Genomic DNA, 15,759 nt, shown 5'->3' on the forward strand with positions numbered 1-15,759 from the left:
AAAAAAATGAAAAAGCTGATTTGCTAAGAGTTCCTAATAAATACAAGAAGTTTGATCTGCAAACACAACATGGAGTTGAGGAACAGCTGGGTAGGGAAGTGAAGCAGCTAATCTAATAGCAGGCCCATAGGTGTGGGCTATGACACAGATGCCTCTCGGGATGTCCATGCCCTGAATGAGGTGAACTTGCTTTCTTCAGGAAGACCGTGTGTGTGTCCAGGAGAAGCACAAAAATAATTTCTAAAAACCAAATATGAGTTTTCACTTGATTGAAGCAATTATCTCTGAATGAATTACTTTGAGAAATTCACTCTAAACATATTGGAATAGACTGCTCAAGTATGGAAAGTCATCAAACTTCCAAGGATTTTTTTTTTAGTTTTTTTGGTGATTGTTTAAAAACAAATAAAAAAACACCCCCAGACCCCTGGAGATATCTGCTGAAATATATATGGATGAAATGACATCTGGGGTTTTTCTGAGAATACACTGGGAGATGGGAAGTGGATAGGATGTAGGTAGAGCAAGCTTCACTAAGCTGCTGACCTTTAAAACTGGGTGGTCAGTACATGGCGGCTCAGTATATTAACCTCATGTTTTAAATTTTCCACTGTAAAAAAAATTAAGAAAGGCACAGACCAAAAAAAATTAAAATTCCTCTAAAAAGAGGTTTTTCTAGGAGATACAATGGGCAACACACTCCTTTACAAAGTTCAGAGAGACCACGGTTAAGGAGAATCCCAAAGTACCAATGTCTCTGTGGCTTTTAACTAAACCATCTCCCAATCACTTCATTTTTATTTAAAATCTTTAAATCTTTTTTTTTTTTTTTTTTTTTTTTTTGCAAGAAGGTATTTCAGCTCAAGCCAAGAGGTCACGAGGGGGACTTACGTGGCTGCAATGGCCACTTCCTCGGTGGTAACGGGCTGGGTGTGGGATCTATCCTGTAGCCGACGCAGCCTTTGCTCCACAGCCGCGTTTCTGGAGCGTCGCTTTGGAACATTTTTCTCATCAAATGATTTTTCCATTTCCTAAGATCAGAAATAATGAGGAATCCTTATACATTGCAGGAAAGGACACAGGGGCAGCAGAGTCTCTGCTTTGTTGTCCTAGAAGCCCCCCCACCCCAGGGACCTCCTGCAAGGCACATTTCATTCTGAGAAGCACACACCTGTTAGGGTGTCAGCTGGTGGTCACACCTGCCAGAGGCTCAGCCAGAGGCAGAGGGGCCAGAGTGAGGCAGGCTGAAGGGGTCCCCCTGCAGGGAGCAGGGGGAGCAGTGGCACCTCCCTGAGCAGGGGGACAATTTCCCTCAAGCACTTCGGCACACCTTACCCTGAAAAGCAGCCTTTTGGCAGCGACACTCAGCTTGGCTCGTTCATCTACCTTTTCTTCATCTGTAAAAAAGCCATAAAATAAAAACTGAACATCATTAGAAAAACACAGGTGAAGTCTCTGAAAAGTTTCCCAAGGCTGACCTGGAAATCCTTTGAATATAAGAATCCCTTGGAGGGATTCCATTCTTCTGCTCAGTGAAAAGGTGCTAATTTCCATTGCAATTAGCCAGACAACCCTTAGTCTGGAGAATATTTTTCTGTGGTAATATTTGAGTAATTGAGGTCTAAGAATAGATTTTTCTGAAAGGCATTGCTCTTTATTGTTACATAGTAACGATAAATTAATAACAAAAAGTTGCTTCTTTAGCCAATCAGTTGTTTTAATATTGTTGTTTGTTTAATATTATCCATTCAACAGTTCTCTCTCAAAAATAAGGAAAAGCTCACTCTAGAATCTCAACTAGGTTTTATTAGATTCACAGAAAGAAAACATGCAGAAAAGAAATCAGTATGCTCCATAATCTCATCCTCTCAAAAAGCAAATCTTAATGGAAACCTAATCTGGGTGAAATGATAGAGAAGTGGCAAAAGGAAAACAGGTACTTGCCCTCAGTGGTTGGCATTTCTGAATGCGAAGCAGACCTAGGAAAGACATTAGGCAATAATAATAACAAAAAATTAGTTGGTGGGAATAGAAGATCCAAATAAAACATCAGATTAAAACTAAAAGCAAAAATAAAAATAAAAATTCAATTCAACTCTTTTAAAGAATATCATCCTGCTAACAATTCTTGTTGTGAATACACAGGTACAGGTGTTAATGGACACGGTGGAGTGCGTGTGCACACAACCCAGCCAGGTGCACACCTCGTGGAGACAAACCAGAACTGAGTGTGACTTATTAAACATGACCGATCACTTTGTAGAAAAATTTTATCATCTTTATGTGTAAGGCTACAATCGGGTAAAACTCAAATGTGACAAGTAGACAGATATTTATAAGAGGAATATAAAATCCCTATTTCTTTGCACTGGAAAATCTAGTGAATTTTGCACTGGTGGATTCTAATTTAATGAGGGCATAAAAAATGAGAAACAGTAAATGAAGAAAAATAACATGTCTCATTTCTTACCCTCCGAATGCAATGTAAAATCGTATTGTGATACTGTTGTCACAGGCAGCATCCTTTAAAAATACATACACACAAGCCAAATAAAGATCTCTTAGAGACTAGTTGGAAGAATGATGGAATCGCCACATCCCGTTTAACCAGCACTAGGACCGTGGCTGTAGGAAAAATCCTGGACTATTGCCTTTACGTTCCCTAGACTACGGTACTACACATCACGCATGCCTACCTATCCGATTCCTTTCGTTCTGCTGAGGTTATAGGTTGAGTTCTAAATCTCTCAGAAGTTTTTCTACTTTCACCAGGAGAAAAATAGCGTCTTGGTTTCCGGGACCCTCTCTCCCGCTCCACACCGGTAGGCAAGCCAACTCCTTCGGTTGACCTCTCAACCCGGGATGGGCTTTTAGAATCATTGGGAGGGAGTATACAGAAGAGAAACGAGAGAGAGAAGAGAGTGAGAGAGAGAGAGAGAGAGAGAGAGAGAGAGAGAGAAAGAAGCAGAGGTTTATGCATCTCAGTGAGGTAAGGCCCAGACACCGCCAAATCCCACCACATGCCCCGACCATGCACGGAAAGGGGGCGGAACATTCCAGCAACCCAATACTGTAGCTCCCCATTAGTAGGCAGAAGCAGAATGGTAGTTTCTGAGCCATTGCCTGTACGGGCTGCCCTGCACACTGGTGAGCTAAGCTAATATGATTCAATGCAGGACACAACACAAGTTGCGAAGTGAATAATTCTGCCAAGGACGTGCAAGTGACACATCAGGATGACGTCTGAAACATCACCTACAGTTCGCGTTTCTTGCTGGCATTGACAGACTCCAGAAATGCATTTCGCAGCTGGGCCACTGAGACCTTTGTGTCCAGCATGCCAACTTCTGTGGGGGGCCCTTCGGCTCTGGAACTCTGCAGCTCTGGATCCTGCTTGGAAGTGGAGTCCTTACACTTGAGGGGGGCCTGCAGCTGAGGGGGGCCCGTGTAGTCAGACAGGGAGCGGGTGAGGACCTTGCGCTTCTTTGTAAATGCTTCCCTTCTGTGGCCTGTCACCCTGGCATCTTGGGACACGGGCTCGCTCTGAACATATAGAACCATCTCTTGTCTGCTAATTCTCTCCGTGGGTTGTTGCTGAGTTTCAAGGGGGTGTGGCAGACTTTCTGCTTCCATCTGGTGTTCTAAGGTGACTGTGCTAACAGCAGGCTTGCCCAAATCTTCATTTCCAGAGGGCTCTTCGTGGCTTCTCATAAGCTCATGGTCCTCCAAATCCAAAAGTGTTTTCCTGCTTTTCTCCAGAGCTTCGGTGAAGAGCATATCTTCCTCTGTTTTTGACTCACAAATATGGAGAATGGGAGTATCCTCCCTTCTCTCACTTTCTAGAACCTTCGAGATGGGAGGCTTCCTGACATTCTGGGTGGCCGACCCCCCCCAGCTGTATTCTGATATGTTTTCAGGGATCTCTGAGGTCACCAGAGTGGCCTGTGTGAATGGGGTCTGCCGGTTGGACATAGCCGCGGATGGGCTGTCGCACGGAGCTGGCCGCCTTGCTGGAGACCCTATCAAAGGCCGAATTTTCTGACTGAAAGGACGAGCAATGGACGGACACTGGCTGATGTCTCCTCTGAGTGAAGGGCTCGGAGGCCACTTCGGGGCTGCTGCGAGCACTCTCCTCTCTCACCAATTTTTCTCTAACTTTAACTCTTTAAGAAAGAAAAAGGATTTAAGTTGCAAAGTACAGTAACTGCTTAACGGGGAGAAAGCATGCGTGGATCATAGATTACTGGTGAATGGAAATCCACCCAAGGACAGAACCACTGGGGACAACGCATTTCTGGTGGTTAATGTCAGAACCCCACTGCGTGCTAGATGAGCGATTTTGAGTTGAGTTTCCAAAAGTGCGTACAGATGCCAGTGTGGCGCCAAACTAACTCCACCCTCCATAAAGCTGAGATGGCTCAGATGCCATCCTGGGTGAGAATGGACCTCTTCTGGCTACATCAATGACCAGAAGCCACAGAAAAATCCATTAATATACACCACCAGTATGCATGAGGGCACACTGCGGCTGGCCCTGGGAATCCATAAACCCTCCATATGAACAGGCCTTGTGTATGGACTCCAGGGTGGGGAGGGGGCTTTTCCAGGTATACACACACACCTATTGACCAAATGTAATTTCATTGTTTCCTGGAAATGTAAGAACATTTGTGATTTTTAAATTTTTTTTAAATTGGACTCAAGATACAACAATTGCCCCTTTCAAGCATTCAACTAAACATTCCCAAGCTTTGTCATGCAATGCAGACTATATTCATTCATTCTTAAGACTTGTGACCAGTTTGGACATCGTTACTACTAACAATTGTGGCACCAAGGAGGATGTTAGAGAAAAGATATTCTGTTGAAAGAACTAACACAACTGAACGTTTTCTTCCCTTTGGGGTTGCTACTAGGCCCTTAGTTAAAAACTAACCTGAAAAGAGATTGCTCTCATTTCTAGAGTTATTTGAGTATCTGAGAGCAAAACAAATCCATTTTAAAAGCTACACACCTTATTCTATTACTGCAGAAGCAAAATAACCAAGAGCTCTGGCTAGAGGCACCTAGGAGACCTCAGTCCAAGACTGGCTCAGCCAGTTCTAGCTGTGTGGTCTCAGGCAACTTACTTGGCTCAGGAGTCTTGCTTTTTAAATGGAAATGGTAGTGACAAAATGTAATGTGGTGGTTTGGAAGTACATGGAAGGCTTAGTACTTTAACCATTTAATAGCAGTAGCTGGTACTTATCTTTACTTTTTGAAATGCCATGTAGTGAGAAAGGAGAAACCACTGAAGCTGTTTAAGAATAGATTACTAATTCGCAATCATCTTTAAAAAGTAAAACACGTTTTTAGAGTGGGAAAAGTGATTTCTTGGGGCTAAACCTTCATTTCCTGAATATTGGTCAGCAAAAATAATTATTAATGACAGTTTCGGAAGAGAATATTTCCTTAAATGACAAATGCACCCAGCTAAATTTGATATAAACGCCTACATGTTTTTCAACATGTAGGATATCTATGTATATTTCGTTAACAAAAAAATCAAAGACACACATAAAAGGCAGTTACCATGAACAATTCAGGAGGAAAAAAGAAAGCATTCCGAGTTGTTATTTTTCCCAGAGACTAGCCAGTGTTGGAGGTTTTCATATTTATAAGCTTTGTTAATCAAAAGAAGACTGAAATGTGGTTCAAGTTCTCCTGTGGAATGTGTCCTTCTAATCAGAGACAATCTGAATGTTGTCCTCAGCTGAGAACAAAGTGACTGTTAGAAACTCAGTATATGGGTGCTTTGTCCTGCCACAGCCTTATTCATTCTTACTCCTTCCGCCTCTCCCTGCCCCCAACCTTAAAAATGAAATGATAGGGGTTTTTTGTTTGCCTTTAAAAGCACATGCCTTAAGTGCAACTGGTGAAAATTAACTATTGATTTAGAGATGAGGAGACATGGAGAGGAGGAGGCTGGAAGTGCTGGGTGGATCCAGCTGGTGTTGACCAGATGGGACACTAGCTGGTTAGAGTGACTCAAGAGGAGAGCAACCAAGAGGCTTTATTTAGGTGCTCACTACTGCCCCCACTTGGTGGTGTGTGGGTTGGTGAGAAAGGAGAGAAGTGAGAAGAAGTGTAATCCAAAAGATTTTCAAAAAGGGGAAAAAAGAGGAGGGGGGGAAATACTATTAGCAGGGATTAAGGCAATTGGAGTAGAAAAGCAAACATTCAAAAAGTAACTTCCAGCAGCTCCTTGTGAACACATAATTTTCAAAAACACTGCCATTAAGAGGGCAAGAAGAGAGTTAGCATTCATTCAGTAATGTGTGGAAGAGCAAGGCATGTCAGCAGGGAAGTAGAAGCACTCACTACACATAAGCCAAGACTTTCATCTTGGGATATACCTGGAAGGCCAGTTGATAAGAGAAGGTGTGTCCCCTTCGGAATCTTTCTGGAGAAACCACTCATGTTTGGGTTTCCCGGTACTATCACGTACAAAAGACAAAACTTCAGATAATTTCTATTTGAATGTCAACACATCTACAGACAATTATAATTTAAAACTATAAAGGCTGATTTTTGTTTAAGTAAAGTCTTTAAGTAAAGACTAGTTCTGGCTTTTGAAAATGTGTAAGTGCATTTTGCCATGGAGTTTATATTCACTTCACGAACCCCCAAGGACACGTGGCCCATTACTAAACCCAAGAGATTGAAATATATCTATCCAAAGCCACCTCCTAAAGTGTTTTCCAAGTAATGTGAAAGTATTAGGAGTCTGTTAAAGTCACACTTTCCCCACAAATACCAGATAGTTTTCTTGTAAGAAGTCGGATTAAATATCAACTTATCTATAAGTTTTGTCAAGGTACATTGGTAAAGAGCCAAATATAAAGATAGTGTCCATGCAAAATGACATGTATCACATAAAGGAGATAAATAAAAAGAAATTCAATAAGATCATATCTTTAATTGCTCTTGTACATTTTCCTTTTATATTTGTCACTAAATAAGGGAACTAACATAACGATTATATAACCATTACTAATTCAGGTCAATTCAATAACTGTTGAGTTCCTACCATGTACGAAGCACTGTACTAGGCTCTGAGAAGTACCAAAAGTGACTCAAGCATCATCTCAGCCATTAAAAAACTTACACTACAGGCAGGCAAGATATGATTTACACATACATTCTTCAACACACGCTCAGCTATAATGCAAAGTTGAATGTTATGAAGGAATTATGCCAGGCTGAAGATATTTTAGAACAGGCCAGGAAAACCCTGTGGTAAAGCAAGCCACAGGAGGTGAAGACTGCTGATCTATATCACCTTACAATGCAGAAAGGGAATGTTTACCAGCTTAAAACCAGACCATCTGTATGTTAGTAAATTGAACACCAATAAAAAATAAATTAAAAAAAAAAAAACCAGACCAACTTATTTGTAAGAGTTTTTTCAATACTAGGCTAGAAACACATTTTAGTTGAAAGCAGTTTCCAAGAAAAGAGAATAATAATCAAATAATCTTAATTTTCTAAAAGTCATTTTATTTCAAGTTTTAGTTGAAGCTGACAGGCAAGAACCAGTCTATAACCACTACCGTACTTTTTCTTGTGACCACTGAAATCTGTCATAGACTAGGCTTGGAATCCCCATCTTTCTATACCCAAACCTGTTAGCCCACCCTTCTATCCCCAGCATTACAGTAATTTAGTCAGTAGTGAACAAAAAATCAGATGTATGGAAAGCTGTTTTATTTCCAATTATAAAAGGTCTATTTGGGGATCCCTGGGTGGCTCAGCAGTTTAGTGTCTGCCTTTGGCCCAGGGTGTGATCCTGGAATCCTGGGATCAAGTCCCGCATCAGGCTCCCTACATGGAGCCTGCTTCTCCCTCTGCCTATATCTCTGTCTCTCTGTGTGTGTGTGTGTTTGTGTGTGTCTCCCATGAATAAATAAATAAAATCTTTTTTTTTTTTTTAAAGGGTCTAGTTTTTAAGGGTGGTATCTGGGTGGCTCATCAGTTAGGTGTCTGTCTTTGGCTCAGGTCATGATCCTAGGGTCCTGGGATAGAGCCCCACATCAGGCTCTCTGCTCAACAGGGAGCCTGCTTCTCCCTCTCCCTCTGCCTGCTGCTCTCTCACCTCATGCTTTTCTCTCTGTTAAATCAATCAATCAATCAATCAATCAATCAATCAATCAATCAAGTTTCTAATTTAAACATAGGAATAATTAGCTTATCATTTGCAGCTAAGAAAGGAGGCAATCACTCCAGGACAGGATATAGTAGAAGAGGGAGCAACAGATATTTGCTTTTGAAAACCATCAAGTTAATATAACTGAGATGCCTACCTCACAAAACTATTTTAAGACTCAAATGCTTTTTGTATAACAGAATTCTTTGTAAACTGAGAAGTGCTGTGCAACATTTTGAACATGACTTTCACTGATAAGACTAGAACTTGGTCAACACCACCAAAAAAAAAAAAAAAAAAAAAATCAGGAGCTAAAGAATATGATGGATCAGCATCTGAAAAGTGAAAATCATACAGAGACTTGGGATCCTTGCTGGGCTCCATTTATTCATTACACCTCAGGTGTTTAGCCCTCTAGCTAAACAACCAAGTAACTATGAGCATGGTAGCAAATACTCAAATTTTGACAATTTCACATATGATACATATGAATGTAATGATAAATAACTGAAAGTAGAGAAGGCATCATGCCAAGAATGTGGCAAGCCCTTTCAAATGCTCTTCCTCTCCTTCCTTTTTTCATAGACAACATCCAACTATCCATCTCCGAGTTACTGCTTTTATATTTTAAAGAGATGAGACATACAGAGTCTTAATTCAGAAGTCACATGATTTCAAGGAACATGGTCCAGCCTCAACCAGGAGGATGATTTTGTCTTAAGTACGTTTACTTAAGCAGGAGTGATTTAGAACAGTATTTCTCAAAGTATTTCTAGGATCCTTGACTTTGGTTGAGGCACTTACTTTGGTGATATTTTCTGCCATCAGGACCAGAAAATAAGGAGAAGGGATGGGGAGACACCTCATCTGAATGGGACACTTTCTGGACACAGGCTGCTTAGAGCATGCCTCGCCCCCTGGCTCGAAGCACAGGCTCCCTCCTTGGTCCTTCTCTCCCTCATCCACTAGCAGCATCTGATGCAGGCGATCCCTCCCTTCACCTGGCTCAGCAGCCTTCTGGGTCTCCTCCTCCCCATACCGCCTGCCCCTCTAGAGCTCGGGGTGCCCAAGATGGGTTCCTCTCCTCCTCCACTGACATTCAAGTGCCTTGATGTTCCCATCAGTCTCTACTTCCATGCTTCCCTCCCTTCACCTCAGACTCTTGGACTCCGCTGTCCACTTGATGCTTCCATTGGGATATCTGGTGGATATCTTGAGTATAACATGTCCAAAAACTGGACTCTTGGTATCCCTCCAAAGTCAACCTGCATTGGAGCTTTCTCTATTTCAGCAAATGACAATGCCCCACTTCGAGTTGCCTCGTCTCAAGACTCCTCTTCGATTCCTTGGTTTCTTTTATGCCCCACATCTGTTATCAGCAATTCCCCTGGTGACCCTCAAAACCTAACCTCTTTCCTCCCCTCTGCTGCCATCATTCTAGTTCAAGCGACCACCATCTCTCACTCAGATTACTAAGATAGCCCCCTAATTATTCTATTTGTTTTCATCCTTGCCCACCTACACTCTATTTTCAGCTTAGCAGCCAGATCGGTTATTCCTCTTTTCCATCCCTTATACGGCTCTACACATCATTTAGAGCACAACTCACCCAAAGCCCTGGTGATGGGCCCTCCCTGATCTGTGCACCCCTCTCCTCCACATCTCTCTCACCTCCTCTTCCCCTCCTCAAATGCTCCATGCATGGAGTCCCCTCAGATCTTTGTGGGTGCTACTTCTGCTTGGGCCAATTCACCCCAACAGTTGCAAGGCTGCTTCATTTTATGTAGGTCTTCACTTAACTACTATCCTATCAAAGAGTCCTTCCTAACCACTCTATATCAAAATAGCAACTGCCAATCATTTCTCTGTCTCCCTCTACTGAATTGCTCGAATTTTCTTCATAGCACTTACTACATTTATCATGTTGCATGCTTGTTTGCTGCTTTTTCCTAGGGGAGGGAGATTCAGTAGGGGAAATGAGCTTCTTGAGAAAAGCCCATTGTATCACCAGCACCCAGAACAGTGTGTGGGAAGGAACAGGTCTCGATACCTGTTCCTTTGTGGGATGGATGAACTGTTCAATGATCACACACACCCTCAGAGGTGTTCTTATATTCATTTTATAGATAAAGCAAGGAAGGTACAAAAAAAAAAAAAAAGAAAGAAAAAGAAAAGAAAAAAAGAAAGGTATATTAACTGGCCCAGATCACAAGAAAGGCTGGGGCTTGAACCCAAGTGTTGTGAGACCCTTGAGGCTACATCTTCCTCTCCAGTGCTATAGGCTTTGAATTCTGGAAAATGAATGGGTAATGAATGAGCAACCCCTCCCTGGCTGGAGTGAGATGATGTAGTGGGGATGCCAATGTTCACGTGCTCTGAGGCTAAGCAAGGAAGGCACCAAAGGTGTCCTGGCCATACCCACAACTCTGACTGGATAGTGGTCTCAGCTGCAATTATTCTACCTTCAGCAGAAAGCCTGGAAATTACCTGTAAATCCTACAAAACTTAATTATCTTCTTCCTGTTTTTTCTCCAAATGCACAACATGAAATCAAAGGTGTCCAACAGTGAAGAGCAGTTTGGTTCAGAAGGCCCTCCTGCTGAGTCTGGGGTGGGAGGGGACTGCAGGGGCAAGGTGCATGAGACCTTGTCTCCTTTCCCCACCAAAGCCATCTATAGCAGAAGACAAGTGTAAGACTCAACCATCTGGAAATAAGAAAATCCATGGGAGGGATAAACTGGGAGCAGGTGATGCTGGGTGTTAAGTGGAAAGAATCAGAAGTACTCTGAGGCCCAAGTGAATATTATAGTTTGACTGGGTCTCTTAGCTGCCCCTCCTCCTCTGGCACATGCAGAAAATGACAACATGACATGACACCTAATTCACAATCTAACTCCCACTTTCATAGGCACTTTTCAGGCTCAGCATCACAATAGCTAACTATCAACTAAACATTCATTGATAAATATTCATGTGTCTGCTATGCCACAGGTACAATGTGTGCATCAGGGAAAATAATTTTAGCATGGACACCTGACTTCACTGCATGCTGAGAATTCACTAGGAAATCAGAAATTTAAAATCAGCTCTGTATGAAGTATCTTGTAAGTTTAAATCTCAGCCATTTAAGATGGATTCCTTTTCTGATGATACTCTAAATAGTTGATACTACATTTCTCCTATGATTAAAAAAATAATTTCATTCAATTCTTATATGACTTCTTTGGAACTGACAAGAACAAAATACTTAAGGAATTTGATTTTATATATTTAAAAGTCTAAAACTGTAGTACAGAAAACAGATTATTGGTTGGTAGGACCTGGAGGTGGTGGTAAGGACTGACCACAAAGGCACACAAAGGAATCTTTGGGCTGATGGAATGGTTCTATATCTTGATTGTAGTGAGAGTTACAACTTTAGATATTTGACAAAATTCACAAAATTTCACTAACAAGGGTGAATTTTACTATATATAAATTATACTACAATAAAAATATCTTATTAAAGATCTAACATTTCTAGAAACTGTAATTTGGCATACCTTCATAATTGATCTAGACAACTGTCACAGTTCAGGGATTTACTTTGACATACATGTTTAGCATAGTTACTGGAATTTTTAAATTCAAATCTCTCTTTTCATCCTTTAAAAGCAAAAATATGTATAAATAAATAACAAATGAAAATGTGAGCTAAACTCAGTCAATTCCACAAAATCTATTTTGGATCTTTTACTTTCTTTTCTTTAAATTTTCTCCCCAATGCCCAAAGAGGCTGAGAAACCTGCCCAGAGTGGTCACTCTTAAGTGTTGACATTAGTGGAGAAGCCAATTTAATTTCTTCCTTTTGAATTAAATGCTTGGCTCCCAAAATGGTGGATCAAGGTGTAAAACTGATCTGGCTAATTCACAGACATGCTAAAACTATGGAATATAATGGAAATTTTTAAAACATATTTTATTTATTTATTTATGAGAGGCACACAGAGAGAGGCAGAGACACAGGCAGAGGGATAAGCAGGCTCCCTGCGGGGAGTCTGATGTGGGACTCAATCCCAGGACCCCAGGATCACCACCTGAGCCAAAGGCAGACGCTCAACCACAGAGCCACCCAGGCATCCCTATAATGGAACTTTTTGGACCACATTTTCCATACAATCGGACTGCAAGACTGACAGGTGGCTAAGGGATGTTCAAACCCAGATTAAAAAGTCATTTCATGGGATCCCTGGGTGGCGCAGCGGTTTGGCGCCTGCCTTTGGCCCAGGGCGCGATCCTGGAGACCCAGGATCGAATCCCACATCGGGCTCCCGGTGCATGGAGCCTGCTTCTCCCTCTGCCTGTGTCTCTGCCTCTCTCTCTCTCACTGTGTGCCTATCATAAATAAATTAAAAAAAAAAATTAAAAAAAAAAAAGTCATTTCATAAGAGTACAAAATTTATTTCTGGGGCCAAGGGGCTATTGTTTTGGAGAAGTAGTATAATATTAGGTGAATTTTTAAAAATAAAAACAAAAAGATCACATCTGAATAGTGGCAAATAATACTTTAGGTTCTTTTTTTTTTTAAAAAAAATATTACATTGATGCTGTTATTTAATGCAGTGTCCTTTTAATGTTATGCTTAACTATGTCTAATATTTAAAACTTAGTTAAAAAAATTAACCAGGTGGGAAGGGTTGGTTTGGTACAACATAATGAGTTGAGTGTATGATACTAAGTTAGGTCCATGCAAAAAGAGAACAGGCAATGGTGGACAGAGGTACAGCAGTGATGTAAACCTTTTCTATCTCAACTATAGTACCGGTTACACTCTTCCCAAAACTCACCAACCTGCATCATTAAAATATGTGCATTTTGATGTGAACTGTACCAAAACTGTACCTCAATTAACAAATATACCACTGTTGGATTATAAGGTGGGGACTTCTTGGGGTGGCTCAGTTGGTTAAGCATCTGACTTTTGATTTCAGCTCAGGTCTGATCTCAGGGTCAGGAGATCAAGCCCCACATTGGTCTCACGCACTAGGTGTGGAGGCTGCTTAGTTCTCTTTCCCTCCTGTTTGCCTCTCTAAATAGATAGATAGATAGATAGATAGATAGATAGATAGATGATAGATAGATGACTTCTTGAGCAATGAAAAGGTAGAAATACAGAGCCTTCTTGAAGCAGAAGTAGGATAAACGTGAAATAACAAATTTCTTCCAGCTTCCCTCTGAACTAATCTGAATGCCTAAATGCTACAGCCTCAGATGAGAAAGTGCAATGATGGAAGGTATGTGCACATAGATAGAACTATCTAGAAAAGCACTGGAGTCTGAGGAAGGTGCCCTAGGGGTTCTTCCAAAGTGGCTCAAGCTTCTAGTGCCAGCTAGATTGGGATTTCCACCTCTCCGCTTAGATTCTAACCACCCCTTGCTAGAACAAAGTGGTTCAGGGACTTGGCTGCCTTAGTCCTGAGACTAACCTAGAATCAGCCAATCAAGGCAGCCCAGGTGGCTCAGCAGTTTAGCGTCTCCTTCGGCCCAGGACCTGATCTTGGAGACCTGGGATCAAGTCCCGCGTCGGGCTCCCTGCATGGAGCCTGCTTCTCCCCCTTCCTATGTCTCTGCCTCTCTCTCTGTGTCTCTCATGAATAAATAAATAAAATTTAAAAAAATCAGCCATTCAGGACTGGAGACTGAGTTCAATGAGGCCCCAAAAAGCAGCCTTATCCACCCCCCACATCATGATTCCCACTCACAGCTTAGTAATATTTACGAGCACAATGACTCGAGATCATATACAAGAACTCCAGCTTCAGAGAAAGTAGAAAGAGCCTTGTCACATGTAAGCGCTCAAAGTGTGTTCTGCTCATTGGTGTCACCAGGCCATGATTAGATAAGAGACCAGCACAAGAGTGGAGTTCCCAAGCCTGCCATTTAGTTCAGCTGACATTTTGCTCACAGCATGACATTTTTGATGAAGAAAAGGACCCAAGATTCATACTCAGCTGCAAGTCCCTCATAGGTCACTGGCTGATAAACAGTTTGCAGAGTTGCTATTTCAAGTAGCACTGTTACAGTCTGGTGACGCTTGAAGAAAATACAGAAGACAACAGAACCTTCATTCAAAAATGATCAACTGAAATACTTGGTATGGGCTAGATGCTGGCAGTAGCAGGGAAGGAGACAAGAAAATGACTCTGACCAGGTAAGTCCCCTTCATGTAAGGCCTGTTTTCTAAAGTAATGCCATCATCAAGATCATCCTTACTGATCTTATGGATCAGCATAATACTAAATTCCTGTTGCCATGTTTGGGCCATCCTGACAGAATTGCTAAACCTGGGTATGTCAGCAGGCAGTAAGGCATTTGAATGTCCCTCTTCCCAAGACACGAGGTACAGGTGAAGCTGCATGTGTGAGACACCTCACAAATTCACGATCTCTTTCTGTGCTTCCCTTCAGGCAGAATCATCATCAATGAGAAGCCAGGTTGGTAACAACAGGGCTCCCTATGCCATGCCAAACTTCAGCCTTAGAACCACACTGGGAAAATGACAATCTGATAATGAGAACAGACTGGCTTGAGAGTCTAAGCATCTGAGAATGTGTAAGAGACTTCTAAAATGACTCTAGTTTCTATTAAGACAGGGAGAAGTTTCTAAAGACTTTGAAAGGTCAAGAAAGCAGGGCAGACAGGAAAGTAGACTCTCTGGATAAGTTCTCATTTGTCAACAGCTCAATTAGAACGAGATACCCAGATGTAATCTGACCACTGTAGAACACGGGTGGACCAGGACTATTTGTGCTATTGGCAGTTCACTTTCAGTACTGTACCCCAAGACTGGACCAGCCATTTTGGCAGCCACATAAAGAATTTACTGTCAACTAAAACTTCTAGGTCTGTTTCCCATGAACTGTAGTTAAATCAGGTTTCCCCAATACTGAACTTGTATGCTGATTCTTCCCCCCCAAGTAGAGGACTTTATTAAATTTCATCCTGTTAGTTTCCAACCTTGGCATAGGTACATGTGCTCTCTCCTCTCTCTTCCTGTTCTATCCCTCCTTCCACTCTCTTCCTCACCATCACCAAACTTGTTTACAATCCCTCCTTCAGAAATCTAATCAGCCTATTATTGGTATCTGCCAGACTATCTAATGAAATGCCAAACAGGACCAAGTTAATGACAAAGGCCAACTTCAAAGCACAGACTTCATTATCTCATGCCTGGGTAACTGCAACCTACACACCTGTGGCCTGCCTGACTGGAATCAACTCTCTTTCTGATCAACCAACCTTCCATACTCCTCCAGAGCAATCTTTCTAAAAAGCAAAATCAATCATCCTTGCTTTAAAATGCTTCAGAAATTTCCTATTGGATGCAAGGCAAAGGCCAAACACCTGCTGTGTCATCTGAGGCACTCCATGACTGCTCCCCACCTGGCACTTGGCCTCATCCTACCTCCTCCTCTTAGATCTTCACTGGGTATTGACGTCTTGGTCCTGGGAGCAGCCTGCCTTCCATGGCTAGCAAATTCACCACATCTGTAAGGACTTGGTTCAATTTTGACCACTTCTCCATGGAGGAAAAA

General features: G+C 41.9%; 1 protein-coding gene across 1 annotated transcript in view; it reads right to left on the reverse strand.

Moving 5' to 3' along the window:
* SVIL (supervillin) overlaps positions 1 to 15,759 on the reverse strand; it is a 103,342-nt gene that overhangs the window by 61,398 nt on the left and 26,185 nt on the right. Inside the window, 7 exon segments of the mRNA XM_038529910.1 lie at positions 892 to 1,031; positions 1,336 to 1,397; positions 1,945 to 1,979; positions 2,697 to 2,867; positions 3,260 to 3,942; positions 3,944 to 4,163; positions 6,396 to 6,476. Coding sequence (XP_038385838.1) covers positions 892 to 1,031; positions 1,336 to 1,397; positions 1,945 to 1,979; positions 2,697 to 2,867; positions 3,260 to 3,942; positions 3,944 to 4,163; positions 6,396 to 6,476 — 1,392 coding nt within the window.

This window comes from Canis lupus, chromosome 2 (genome assembly GCF_011100685.1).
Source record: "Canis lupus familiaris isolate Mischka breed German Shepherd chromosome 2, alternate assembly UU_Cfam_GSD_1.0, whole genome shotgun sequence".
In the NCBI taxonomy this organism is placed as follows: Eukaryota; Metazoa; Chordata; class Mammalia; order Carnivora; family Canidae; genus Canis; species Canis lupus.